The sequence below is a fragment of the Nannobrachium achirus genome, assembly GCF_963921795.1.
Source record: "Nannobrachium achirus genome assembly, chromosome: 6".
In the NCBI taxonomy this organism is placed as follows: domain Eukaryota; kingdom Metazoa; phylum Chordata; class Actinopteri; order Myctophiformes; family Myctophidae; genus Nannobrachium; species Nannobrachium achirus.
The window spans coordinates 28,851,437-28,866,174 of NC_137815.1; the positions used below are offsets into that span (position 1 = coordinate 28,851,437).

General features: G+C 47.7%; 1 protein-coding gene across 1 annotated transcript; it reads right to left on the reverse strand.

The window, feature by feature from the left end:
- Positions 1-2,534: 2,534 nt before the first annotated feature.
- On the reverse strand, positions 2,535-4,852 carry LOC308286974 (uncharacterized protein; the record flags this gene model as incomplete). The annotated part of the gene is made up of 4 exons (XM_080728095.1): positions 2,535-2,632; positions 2,745-2,941; positions 3,695-4,150; positions 4,361-4,852. The coding sequence occupies 4 exons, from the start codon at positions 4,850-4,852 to the stop codon at positions 2,563-2,565; spliced, it is 1,215 nt and encodes a 404-aa protein (XP_080584221.1). The 3' UTR covers positions 2,535-2,562.
- Positions 4,853-14,738: the final 9,886 nt, after the last annotated feature.

A 14,738-nucleotide genomic window follows, 5' to 3' on the forward strand; every position in this document is an offset into this window, starting at 1 on the left:
AGAGAGAACTCATTGACTCCCTTTATGACTCATCGGATCCGCAGTGTGGATTCCGCACAGCCTTGCACACCCAATCCAATGTGTTTTAATCAAGCAGCAAACGGAAAGAAACGAAACGGTCCTTTGTGCAAAGCCCTTTAGAGTGAACATTTTTTACTCAAATCTTTGCTTCTGGAAGTCCCTGGAACAACATATTTAGAGATGGGGGGGCCAAATACATGTCATTTTGGAGGTCCTTGACATGACAAAGTTTGAGAACCACTGATATAGCATCATACGTTTTTTGTTTTCTTCAGAAAACTGTTAGGATTTAGAAGACATTTGTAGAATCGGCCTAGATGATATTATACAGGATGATGTAAATGTCATGATGCCAAACTGACTGACACTGACTGAGAGCAGAGCTGTGTGGTTTCATATGCAAACCCTCTGCTGCTAGATGGATGAACTGTCCATTTCCTGCGTGGTAAAATGCTCTACCACCCACACACACACACACACGCACGCACACACACACACACACACAGACAGAGAGAGAGGGCTCAAAAGATATATGCAACATCAAGGGCCCTATTATGATCCAGGTCTTATGCCTTATGCCTTAACTTCTTTACCTTTGCTTTTTTTACTATTTTGTTTTTGTTTTTTAAATATTTCAAATAGCTGATCCGCAAGTTCACAACGTGCAGATGTAGATCAGCATTTGAAGTATTTAAAAATGTTTTTCAAAATAGTGAAAAAAAGGTAAAGAAGTTAAGGCATAAGGCATAAGACCTGGATCATAATAGGGCCCCATGTGTATTATGCTTCTTTATTTTTCATTTGTTGTTAAAGATGCCTATGATGATTGAACATCTTTATCATGTGGTAAAAATCACTACAGGTCAAGTACTTGTCGTACTAAGAGAGAGCTGGGTGGTCACTGTGACTGTTTTCGGTGAATATTTCAAATTCACAACTTGGCCTGCAGGGTCACTGGGGGAACACACTTTTATACTTCTGATAGATTTGACATGATTATAAGAGAACTCATACAGAATACTGGATAAACAAATGAAACTAGAAGTGATGAAATCTGAAAAGTGAAAGAGACGGGAGACCCCTGTTACTGAACACTCTATAGCAATGATTACTATCACAATATAGAGCTATTTAACACCGTTACTGAACAAACACTAGTCTATAGCAATGATTACTATCACAATATAGAGCTCTTTAACACTGTTACTGAACACTCTATAGCAATGATTACTATCACAATATAGAGCTATTTAACACTGTTACTGAACACTCTATACTGTCTATAGCAATGATTACTATCACAATATAGAGCTATTTAACACTGTTACTGAACAAACACTCTATAGCAATGATTACTATCACAATATAGAGATATTTAAATGTATGTTTTGTAATAATAATCAAAATCTACTAAGTAAGTAATAGCAGGTTTTCAAATAATTGTAGTGGAGTAAACACTAAACAGTACAATATTTGTCTTTTGAGATGTAGTGGAGTAGAAGTAAAACTATAGAAAATTGGAAATACTCCAGTAAAGTACAAAAAAAAGTACAGTACTTGAGTGAAGGTATTTAGTCACTTTACACCACTGTCTACAGGTTGACCTACTGCAGAAAAGCTACTTGTGAACAGAAAATAAATAATTTCACACAACATATTGATTTGAAAAGGATTTTATTGACTTCCACAGCAAAGTAGCCAGAAGTGGAAAGGAATTCCTTGATTACAGTCGAGAATTAAACAAAGCCAAGTAATCGTCCAATATACTGAAGACGTAATGCCACTCCCCCATATATTAGATTGACAATTCACACATAATGTCCCAATCAACAAAGAGCTGCTATATCTTTGATAAAGAGCTGATATGTACAGTCCAGAGAAACATACAATCAGTGCAGCATTGAAGCATTGAAACAAACCAAGTCAAAACATCACTGAGAAAGAAAATGACAGGTGCTGTAAGTGATTTGTTGGTTAAAACAAAGATTGTTTAAAGATTAAGTAAGGCTCAATGTTCCAATAATAAAGCTCTATCCAGCTCTTATGAATAGTAAATACATTTTGAGGTGGGTTCAAATCAGGAGAGAGGACCACAAAAAGATAATTCCTCAGTTTGTGTTAAAGTTACAATGTTTCTGCTATACCTGACATTTTACATCCACTTTTAATTACACATTTATCCTGTATCCTGTACGAGTTGTCATTGATTGGATGAAGTCGGTATCCTGTCCTGAAAATGTGTCGTTTACTAAAGCAGTGGTTCTCAACCTGTGGGTCGGGACTCGGGACCCCCAGGGGGTTCCCCAGATGATTAAATTAATGTGCAACATTGTTTTTCTCACTCAGCAGTAAACAAACCAACATAAAGTATAAGTGTATAGAGGGTAACATGCGCATTTCTAAAGTGACAATTTAAGGATTTTTTAAGACCTCTAAAATGACAAATTAAACATACAACAAATTGTCAAATATTGTTTTTTGGGACATGGACTTGGGGACCCCCCCAAGTCCAAAACAGGGACACCAGGATGAAAGTGGTAATTATTCGATGCCTTTAGCCTTCAGCTCGGCCCTCACTCTGCTCAAGTAGTTGTCATCAGGATAACCACGCCTGTGGGAACAACACACACAACAATGTCTTAGTATTCATTTCAGGTCCCATGAAATCGCAGTAGACCTACAGTACAGTATAGTAAGTACACCTCACAAAAACAATGTTTTACCCTTGTGGTCCCCCGGATGTGTTGGTCTTGTGGTGAATGTCATTCCAGATCACCTGGTCCTCCACCACGGTGAAGATCAGCTTCTGGTCAAAAGCTTTCTTCAACAGCCTGACCACCTCTCTGCCCTCCTTGTTATTCGGTAGATAAGCTCTTCCCCGAGTGCCGTGATAGTACTTTAAAGGGTTGGGATGTTTCTCCTGTAAAGGATGAGTGTTTAAAATGCATCATTACACGGCTTGGTTGAATGCTTGATTCATTTCTGGACAGGGGTGTCGCACCAAATTCTGGGCCCTGGGTACAAGGACTCACTGCGGGCCCCCCATGAATGTTCTTCATAGGGGGAGGGGGTTTGACCCATTTAGACTGGGAACGCATTATTACGCATAGTTTTGTGCTTTAACTATTGAAAAATAGCAGATCTACAAGCTCACAGTGCAGCACCGAGTGCCGCACGGTGCTGCACTGTGAGCTTGTAGATCTGCTATTTTTGAAAAATCTATGTTTCTTTGTCAGTGCTGTGGTGCTCAAACCTTTTTCATGTGAAGGACCCCAAAATATATGTGAAGGACCCCCAAAATGTTAGTTATGTAATATGTAGTTCCAGGGACCCCCCAGAAGCAAAATTTGAGCTGCAAATGTTCGCTTAAAAAATACATATATTCAAAGATTTGTGCAAATTGCACACATTTTCACGACTTTTCAAAAATAGCAGATCTACGAGCTCGCAGCGAGCTTGTATATCTGCAATTTTTCAATAGCTAAAGTATAAAATAATTAAGCCCTTGGGCCCTATTAACTCAGTCCCACCCGCTGGTCATTATTGAGAAATAAATCCCTGTCATTATTTATTTCTCAATACTGACCAGCAACGTGGCAATAATCCCTTGCTAAATATAATCACAATTAAAAGACACCAGACAACATAATTAACTTTAACTACAGGTTTTTACCGTCTGTGTTCCACTTGGAATGTCATAGTCAATGGTTATTTTGCCACAGTGCGGGAATCCAGGCAGGCAGGAATGGCTAGAAGACTTCCATGTCATGGTTCCATTTGGCTGATCTCCCTCCACCTTCCCAAAGACATCTTTACACCAAGGACAGGTGGGCCTCATGTTTTCCACTAGCCGTCTCTTACATTCCTTACAAAGCTCATGGCCGCATTTTAGTTTTTCCATGTTGGGATATTTTCCAAGACATATTGGACAATTGTCTTTGGTTTCTCCTGCAGTAGCTCCAGCCACCATGGCTGTTCCAGCACACTGCTTCTCCATCTCTGCACCGAGTGTCTTCTTCAGCTGATTCACAGCTGTCCTTACAGTCCCCACATATGAAGATGGATGGACACTGATCTTTGTCCAGTCCTTGGTGGGTGGAGGAGGGGTGATGATGATGGATGTAAAGTTCTGGAGAAGTTGGAGGTGGTCTTCAGTGTGTGAGATCTGTTTCAGCTCAGAGCTTCTCTTCTCTAACTGAGTGATTTCCTGTTGCAGCTCTTTGATGAAGACTTCAGCCTGTTTCTCTGTTGTTTTCTGCTTCCCTTCAATCACATTAATGACCTCAGCCTGGCTTCTCTCAATACAGCTGATCAGAGCAGTGAAGACCTTCACACTGACTGCCATCTCTCTGTCTGCATATTTCTTGCTGAGCTCTACAGAGTATTTGACCTCGTGAATCTTCACTTGTCTCTCCCGGATCAGCTGCTGAACTTCAGCCTCTGTATTTCCCAGCTCAGCCTTCTTTCCGTCATATGCCTCTTTCAGAGATACGATTTGATGGGACTTGTGGTCTGCCTCGGTGCAGAACTGACAAACACATGTGCGGTCAGTCTTACAGAACAGCTCCAGAGGTCTGTCATGTTTCTTACACAGAATGTCTTCCAGGTTCTTCACAGGGTCGATTAGTTTGTGTCGTTTAAACACTGTTCCTCTCTGATGAGGCTCCAGGTGAGTCTCGCAGTAGGAGGCCAGACACACCAGGCAGGACTTCACGGCCTTGAGCTTTGGTTCAGTACAAAAGTCACAGGAGACTTCGTCTGGTTTTGCAGGTTCTTGGTTTGAGCAGTAAGTTTGTCTCAGCTGCTTTGACTTCCTGAACTGATCAGCCATCTCAGAAAGGACTTTATTAACAGAGGATGTTGGTCTCTTATTAAATGTTTCTTTACATAGAGGACACTGACACAAATCACTACTGTCCCAGTAATGTGTGATGCAGGTTTTGCAGTAGTTGTGTCCACATGGAGTGGTGATTGGATCAGTGAACACATCCAGACAGATGGAACACAGAAACTGCTCTTCGGACAGGAGACTGCTGGCAGACGCCATTTCTACACACTACACTGAGAATAAAAACAAAAGTTACATTTTTTGAACAATACTTGTCTTAAACGAAACACTACACTGAGAATAAAAACAAAAGATAATTCTTTTGAACAATACTTGTCTTAAACGAGAATTCCGTCCTAGAAGCTTTCCTTACCGTTAGTTGGTGTTATTTATTCCTCAAAACACTGATCCAGATGTTTTTTTTGTTAGTCTTATTTTTTTTTTCATAATAGGCGATTTTGTCAATTCGCCCGACCCGACCACTGCTCCAGACCTGAATGATTGGTTACAATGATAATCCGCTTATTTCAATGGCTATTTTTTTTTCTTCTTTTCCAGTAAATGTCTGTACGTAATCCCACTGGTCGCTAAACAGTGTGAATTTCCCACTGGATGCTGCCGTTAATATTTATAAGCCTTGAACTTTGAAATCTCGTCTCGTGAGACATCTGAATCCTATTGAAGTCAAAGCGGCATGATGCGCACACAGATCTGCGCAGCTGCTCTGGTAAACAGTAATGACGGCACCCTGTGGAAGACTATGGATCGACTCGAGTCATTATGTACGACAGATATCTACCGAAATAATTGTGGTCGGGTCAGGCGAATTGACAACAAAACATAAAGTAAATATCACCAACTAACACTAAAAAGCTTTAAGGCCGGAATTCTCCTTTAATTTATATGGAAAACCTCAATTCGTACAATATAGTTTTGTTGTGTTGACTAAAATATATATAGGCCTAAAATAGAAATGTGTTGATGTTTTGTTTTGTGTTGAACACTAACTCACCTGTGATAGTTTTGCTGTGGGTTTCTGAAGCAGTAGCTAAGCTGTACTTCTGGTTTGGCTGAAGTTAACCGGTCTCTTTAGATTCCTGCTGTGAACAGGTTGAAAAGTGTAGACTAAAAATTCACTTCAACATTTGTTTCATTTAATTCTATGGGCTGAATGTGATATTGTCTCAGAAGAGACCAAATTATTTCACCCCTACAGTTGCATGCATACTTCTTTCAAGTTTCAACACTGAAAGATGTGTTGTTTTTCATGTGACAAGCAAGCCATTGTACTTTCTTGTGATATATTAAAATCCTTTAAACCTTGAACTCTACTGTGAAAACTTCTAATAAAGTATTCAATCAATCAATCAATTGGTCCCCCATGAGAATCATATTTGAACAATCATATCAGTCCCCCCACCCTTACAACTAATTTTGTAGAAGTAGGCTAGGCGTAAGTCCACAGAAGCCATCTTCACCATGTATAAATATTGTGAAAGTAGCCGAAAATAGGCTACGCCACAAACAAATCCCCCCCTCCCCTAGCTCCCTCCCCTCTATCAGAGTATTTAGATGACTATAATTCCTAATTTAAACGTAGGCTATAGGAGACTCACTCACCCAATCGGTTGTTGTGTCGAGATGTTCCTGATAAACGAAAGTGAAAGCAGCAAAGTCTCAAACTCCCAGTCACAAGTCACAACGCCCACTCCAAAAGCACCAGCCTGGTAAAGATCACTTTGTTGTTTGCATATCCGTTCTAGAGCTTATACCGTTGGAATTCCTGTTTATTTCTCTTTTAAATGGATCCCGTTTTTAGGGAAAAACATTCATTTGTGGGATGACGGATGAGTGTTGCAGCTGATATTGTGGGTTGGGTCAAATTAAATTAAAACAAATCTATTGTCAGCTGGGACAACTTCTGAACTTCCTCTTTCTAAAGGCTGGAAAACGCTAGGGAAAACGAAGGTACTCAATCGAGTATTGATTACCGTATCCGTGCAGGAATGACTGCAGTCCACTAGAGGGCACTATCATCACAGACAGGTAGAAACAACAAACACAGTTAATAGTCCAGTCATTTTAGGCCAAAATTAGGCTAAACCTCAAACAAATTGCAATAGTAGCAAACTCAACTGATTTTGTATCCTCAATATGTCCTTAGTGAGGGAAAAAAAGTCCCAAGGAATCCCACCAGGGCAAAGTTTTGAAAACGACCTACCTACCTTCACTTACTATAGGCCTACACTACAATATAAAGGAAAAAATGACTGAAAAGAAATCTGCTTTAAGTGGGATGTGAGGGGTCAAACTAGGGGTTTTTAATTATTCTGAATCCATTGCAATCATTTGTTTTGCACGAAAAACATTCCTTGGGCAAGAAATGGCCACTCAAAACGATGGTTTAGTGATGAGTCATCAATTTTCACAGTCTTTTGGGGTCCGTTTTTAGCCCAAGGAATGTTTTTCATGCAAAACAAAGGCTTGCAATGGATTCAGAATAATTAAACCCCCCTAGTTTGACCCCTCACATCCCACTTAAAGCAGATTTTTTTTCAGTCATTTTTTCCTTTATATTGTAGTGTATAGTAATTGAAGGTAGGTAGGTCGTTTTCAAAACTTTGCCCCGATGGGATTCCTCCGGATTCCGGACTTTTTTTCCCTCACTAAGGACATAATGAGGATACAGAATCAGTTGAGTTTGCTACTATTGCAATTTGTTTGAGGTTTCTTCATATAATGACTGGACTACTAGTCAATCTAAGATTTGACCCAAAAGAAATTGCAATAGTAATGGTTCAAGGTTTTTCATGATCCTTAGGGTCATCCAAATAACATATTAACTCTTATTCTGCCAGATGTTGTTATTTATTATTGGGTTTTGTGCCAGCAAAAGCACCTTACCTTTGCGATGATATAGACAAAGGTGTATTATTTTTTTTTTTGAAATGTTCTCTTAAAGAGTGTGCCGTGGCTCTACCAGCAGTAGGGGGCAGCCTCATGCAAGAATTAATGTGAAAATGGTCTCAGCTCGACGCTTGCTTGTCAAGGCTGTTCAAGGCTGATGAGTCGCTACAGAGCAATAGATCCAGAGAAAAACACATGGAACAGTGTTGTGACTCCATTGATGTTAACGTCCAGTTGGATTTTAAGAGTACTTTTATGGGAGCTGTTTCAACGGTAGACACCCGCGCGACACCTCAACAGGTTACAGACATCAAACCAAGGTACAAAAGAACGAGCCAAAGAACGTACAATTGGCATTATCGGGCCGTCAAAAATGGGGCGAACGGGAACGTTCAAAGCAGTATAAGAGTTAAAAGTTGTGAATTATATATTTAGTGGATCAAGGTAAATTTAGGGGGTTCAAGTTTGGGTCCATTCACTTACTATACAGGAAAAAAAAGACCCCCCCAAAAATCTTCTTTAAGTAGCATGTGAGGGGTCTAACTAGGTGTTTATTTTCGGTCTTCCAGTTCGGTACTCCCTCCTTTGGGTGGCGCTATTGCGTCAGCCTCACAACAGAACGTACTCACGTTAACTCCCGCAGGGCGATCCCTGATTGGCCGGAGGGCTTGTCACTCAAGTTTTACGGTGCTGGGTCAGCCCCCTATAAAACCTGTGGCATCCCATAATACTGTCTCTTTTCGCTATCTGCTCCTCAAATGGTACAGCGCGAAATCTCACAGCTCCTGACCTACGTAATTTGTAAGTATATTTCAACCTATTCTAGAAGATATAATCGTCTCGAGGATAACCGAGAGCGACAGCTTAGGACCAGTCCACCGGTCTCGGGACTATTCTTCTCTTCTTTGTCCAACGTTAAGTTTCACTTTGTTGTTAGCTTCACGTTACTTAGCCTAGTGTTAGCTCTTAGCTACCGGCTTCGTTGTTTGTGCTAACGCAGCGCTCAGCTGTTTATTCCTTGTTATTAGCTTCACGATAGCCTAGCGTTAGCTCTTAGCTACCGGCTTCGTTGTTTGTGCTAACGCAGCGCTCAGCTGTTTATTCTTTGTTATTAGACGATAGCCTAGCGTTAGCTCCTAGCTACCGGCTTCGTTGTATTGTGCTAGCTTTGTTATTGTTGGCGTTAGCTGTTTTGCTACTGGCCTTGCCTGTGCTCACGCTAATACACGCTTTTCTGCCTTAGACTCTCGGCTCCTGTGTCGACGCTAAAGCTATTGGATAAAAGCTATTTTGGATATGGCGTCCTCGCGCTCCTACGGCCGTTGTGCTAACCCTGCCTGTAGGTTGCTGGTAGCCCCGGACGATCTGCATGGTGCGTGTATCGCCTGCATGGGCTGGCGTCACGCCTTGGATGCTCTGGAGGAAGATCCTCCTGTGTGTTTGGAGTGTCGCGACCTACCTCTAGGTGCGCGTCGGCTCCGCCTGGACACGATTTCTCTTCTCTCGGGTCTCGCCTCTGCTGTTTCCCCGGGCCTCCCTGTAGGCCGGTGCGGCGGTGTCCCTCCGGCGGTTGGCGGCGCTCCTCCAGGCGGCGGCGGCGGCGCCTCCGTTCCGGCCGACGGCGCCGCTCCCCCGGCCGATGGCGGCGCTTCTCCAGCCGGCGGCGCTCCGGCTGACGGCGCTGCTCCACCGGCCGATGGTGGTGCCTCTCCAGCCCACTCCAGGGCTGACAGCTATTCATCTGAGTTTTCCTTCTCTGCTTTCGACCATCACGATAGCGAGGAGGAGGCTATTGGGGAAGAGGGGGACTTTTCCCCCACCCAGCAGTGATCTTGATGGAAGTAGGGTCCCCTGTGATCCATCTCCACCCTGATGAAAATGATTCGCCTCTCTCTACTCATGCCTCCATCGCTGCTGTGGCCAGGGCCCCGGCAGGCTTCGCTGCCGCCCCGAGTCAAGCAGCTTCTGTTCCCCCTGTCACCGCTCAGGCCGGGACTCAAGCAGGCCTTGCTGCTTCCCCAGCCCCCGGTGGCACTGAGCCTGCTCCCTCCGCCTTGCCGGAGTCACAGGCCTCCTCTGCTGCCGGCAGTTCGAGCCTGACACAGGCGGCGGCCTTGTCCGCGTCTCAGCTCCCTCCTTCCGGCACCGTAGCAGCTTCAGGTGGCGCCACTGGCGCCAGCCCTCCCCTTCCCATGGACCCCTGGTCTGTGCTGGAGAGGGCCGCTCGCTTGCAGAACCTCACCGTCCCTGTACGGCAGCAGCCTGCAACTTCTCGCCAACCGCGGCTGGGCGTGGACCGTGCTCCGCTCCTCCCGCCTGTCATGGCTTGCCTGCCGGCCATCACTGGCCTACAGCAGGTTCTCCAGGAGACTTGGGCCACTCACAAGGATCCGGAAAAGCTGGACTACTCCACGGAGTTCGAGGGGGCGCAGGAGATGGGCATTCCTAGATGCCCGCACATCAGCCCTGCCTTGGCCTCCATGCTCCAGGCCCGGTTCCTCCATGACAAACCTGGTGAGACCAGTCCCTACTCACTGTCGGGTGTCCACCCGCTCCTGGAGGACAAGTGGGAAAGGTTCATGGCCAAGGCCACCCAGGAGGCTTACAGAGCTGATGGACATGCTGTAAGGGCTCTCAATGCCGCGGGCCTGTTGGCGGCCTATGTGAAGCTCCTCCAGAACCCACCGGCCTCTGACCCTTCCCTCGATGTGGCGGCTGAGATCAAGGCCTCACTGGACCTCATGATCGAGCTCAATTTCCATGCCATGGCTTGGGTGGGGCGTTCCATGGACCAGTGTATGCAGATGGAGTCCACCCGCTGGCTGGAGCCCATTGACTGGAAGAAGGAGGAAGCGGACAAAAAAGAGCTTCGCAACCTGCCCTCTTCTGGAACGGAGATCATGGCGGGCGGGCTCGCTCTCTTCCAGGCGCGGGCGGCTGCCAGGAAGGAGACCAGGGAGTTGGTGGTTGAGACTGTACCTCCGACACCTGCTGCCCAGTCTTCTCAGTGGTCGGCCACCAAGCAGCGTACCCCGCGTTCTATGGTGAGGGTCGTCCACAGGACCGACTACAGGGACAGGGCTTCGGGATCAAGCTCCAGGTCTTCCTCCAGGGGGGGGTCTCGAGCCCGGACCCACGGGCCCCCTCCTGCTTCCAGGCCCAAGGAAGACCGTCATCAGCAGCGTTCCCAGCCCCGCTCCGCGAAGGGACGCGGAAGGCAGCAGCGTGAATGACTGTTTGCCCAGGGAGGCACGGCCTCCCCAGGGGCCTCTTGCCCCTCAGTTGAAGGCGGGTTCTTGTGTGCAGTGTGTTTGTGTTGTGAACCCGCCCGTGTTGTGTGCTGCAAAAATTCTGACTGCTGTAAATTTCGTGCCTTGCCAATCGAAAATACCAGTAAAGAATTGTGTGTTCGATACAAACTGTGTCTTTCTTCCCTGTGCATCTTCTGCTGTAAAGAAAGTTGTATGTGCTCAGCCTCTTCAGGCACCTTCGCTGCCTCAGCTAGTTCCGCACTCACACAGTCTGTACAAGGGTTTGGTTTCTCGGCCTATTCAGGCTCCAGTTCCTTCTCTGCTAGAGCCACTCACACCCAGCTCACATTCCCCTCCTCACGAGGACAGCATAGTTCACACTCCTCACAAGGTTTTGGTAAACTGCCCACTGTGGCAGCCCAGGAACAACCTGCTAATGTTAAAAACCATGAGCCCTTCCGGGACGTTTCCAGGAAAGCTAAGGGTAAAGCGCGCTTCCCCTCAGGTGGTGGAAACGCTTTCTGTAGGCCCGAGTCGGGCGAAGGTAAAGAAGGTGGATCACAGGTGGATTCCTGCGCTGCCTGCGGCGCACCACGTGACCAGGTCGGCGGCAGCTTCCTCTGGCCACAGCGGACGGCCTACAGTGTCGCGGCCGATAGCTCGGCAGGTGCTGCCGGCACATCTTTACGCTCCGCTGGCACCTTGTGCAGATCAGTGGAGGAGGTGCAATCCAAACCATTGGATTTATCGCACTATTACAAGGGGCTACAGAATACAGTTCAAGATGTCGCCCCCGCTTTCCCCCACGGTGAGCTTCACCAGGGCCGAGGGCGAGAACGCCCGCATTCTGGAGGAAGAGATACAGGCCCTTCTCTTGAAGGGGGCTGTACGGGAGGTCCCGTGGAGTCAGCTCCATTTAGGGTTCTACTCCAACTACTTCCTGGTTCCCAAGAAGACGGGGGGCTGCGGCCCATATTGGATCTCCGCGGTCTCAACCAGTACTTGATGACCTTCAAGTTCAGGATGTTGACCGTTGCCAGCCTGCTTTGAACCGTGAGAGAGAACGATTGGTTCACCTCAATAGATCTGAAGGATGCTTACATGCACGTGTCGATCTATCCTCCTCACAGGAAGTTTCTGAGGTTCGCTTTCCAGTGGAAGGTCTACGAGTACGCAGTCCTCCCCTTTGGCCTGTCTCTCAGTCCACGCATTTTCGTGATGGTTACGAAGGCAGCTATAGAACCTCTCAGGCGGCAGGGGATAAGGATCTCAAACTACATCGACGATTGGTTAATAAGCGCAAGCTCGAGCCAGGAGGTGGCGCAACACACCCGGGTGGTGATAGCGCACCTCGAGTCCTTGGGGTTCGCAGTCAATTACGAGAAAAGTGTGCTGAACACATCTCAGCGGACCACCTTCCTGGGTGCAGAGTGGGACTCCCGGGAGATGGTCGCCCGCCTCTCTCAGCAGAGGGTGGACAAGTTCCTGTCCCATGCCAGCACCTTCCTTTCCGAGGAGGAGGTCTCCTTCAAGTTGGTGCAGCGCCTCACGGGCCTGATGGCTTCGGCCGTGGATCTTGTGAGTCTGGGAAGGTTTCACTTGAGGCCTTTCCAGAAATGGATGCTCTCTCTGAACATCCCCTCTTGCCAGGGCGGCACTCTGGTCCGGGTCTCCGAGCGAGCACGGACGGCCCTGAGCCCTTGGCTGGTTCCCGGCTTCCTTCGAAGCGGCGCCAGGCTAGGGGCGGTGATTCACAGGAAGGTAGTCACCACGGACGCCAGTCTTTCGGGTTGGGGTGCAACCCTGGAAGGACGTACGGCGAGGGGACCTTGGGGCCCCGACTTAATGAACAAGCACATCAATTACTTGGAATTGATGGCGGTGTTCCTGGCGCTCCAGGAGTTCGAGCCCTTCATTCGGAACTGTCACGTCCTCATCAGGACGGACAATACCGCAACAATGTGTTATGTGAACAAACAGGGGGGGCGGCGGCGAGCCCTGGACGGGCTGGCTCGCAAAGTGGCCCTTTGGTGCTCGGAGCACCTACAGTCGGTCAAGGCCTCCCACGTCCCTGGTCTTCTGAACAGCGGGGCGGACCTGCTGTCCAGGAGGAGGGTTCGCGACGAGGACTGGTCCCTGAACCAGTCAGTAGCGTTTCAGATCTGGACCAAGTATGGTCATCCGGTGGTGGATTTGTTCGCCTCTCGCGAGGACGCGAAGTGCTCACTGTTCTTCTCCCTGAGGGGGCCTGCACCCTTGGGGATAGACACTATGGCGCACGATTGGCCCCAGGGCCTGCTGTACGCCTTCCCACCGATGAACCTCATTACTCCGACCCTCGAGAGGGTTCGTCGTTACGGTCACGAACTGCTTCTAATAGCACCGAGGACGGGGACTTGGAGCTCACTGATAGCTCCGCTCCTGTACAGGGATCCTTGGCAATTGCCCCAGATACGGGATCTGCTGAGTCAAGCGGATCGCGAGATCTTCCACCCGGACCCTCAGAGGTTAGACCTGTGGGTCTGGCCCGTGAGAGGGAAAGGCTGATCGCAGCCGGCCTGGACCCTTCAGTCGTTGATACGATGCAGATGTCCAGGGCTCCTTCTACACGTAAAGTGTATCAGGGCAAGTTGGAAGCCTTTGAGGAGTGGTGTCGGGTTAAACACCCTTCGGTGAACCCGGTGTTCTCCTCAATTCCGATCATTCTGGAGTTCCTACAAGATCGGGTGGATAGGAACTGTAAGGCCTCTACGGTGAGAGGTTACCTTGCGGCCATTAGGGCCTGTCACCAGAGCCTTGATGGCGACCAATTGTCCAAACACCCGTGGGTGGTACAGTTTATGGCAGCGGTTAGGCGGGACTCCCTGACGGCGAGACCCCTGGCCCCGGCCTGGGACTTGGAGGTGGTCTTACGGGGATTGAGTCAACCCCCGTTTGAGCCTCTGGAGAGCATCTCTCTGAAGCTCCTTAGCTACAAGACTGCTCTTCTTCTGGCCTTAACCACGGCCAAGAGGGTTAGTGACCTACATGCCCTCTCGGTTACACCCCGCCATTCCGAAACACCGCCATTCCGAACATTGACTTCTAACCCTAACCCTACCCCTAACCCTAACCCTAACCCTTACCCTAACCCTAACCCTAACTAACCCTAACCCTACCCCTACCCCTAACCCTAACCCTAACCCTAACCCTAGTCAATGTTCGGAATGGCGGTGTTTCGGAATGGCGGTCTGACACCGCCCTCTCAGTGTCAGAGGATTGCATGAGGTTCTCTCCGGACGGCCGGCAGGTGCTGCTTAAACCTCACCTTCACTTCATTCCGAAGAATAAGGTGGTGCAGCATGTTCCGGTGCGGCTTTTGGCCTTTCATCCTCCTCCCTTTGGTACGGAGGAGGACAGGCGCTTTAATCTTCTTTGCCCTGTGAGGGCACTGAAGATTTATTGTGAGAGGACTCAGGCGCGCAGGAAGTCGCGCAGCCTGTTTGTCCCTCACGGCAAGTCCACCGCGAAGATGGAGATTGCTAAAGCAACCCTTTTGGGGTGGATTGTCGACGCCATTAGGTTGGCGTATGATAGTGCGAATGTGGCTAGACCTGTGGGTTTCACAGCTCATTCCACTAGGGGGATGTCTTCCTCTTGGGGTCTCTGGCAAGGGACCACCATTCAGGAGGTTTGTTTGGCGGCGAACTGGACTTCGCCGTCCACCTTTGCAGCTCATTACCAGTTGGACG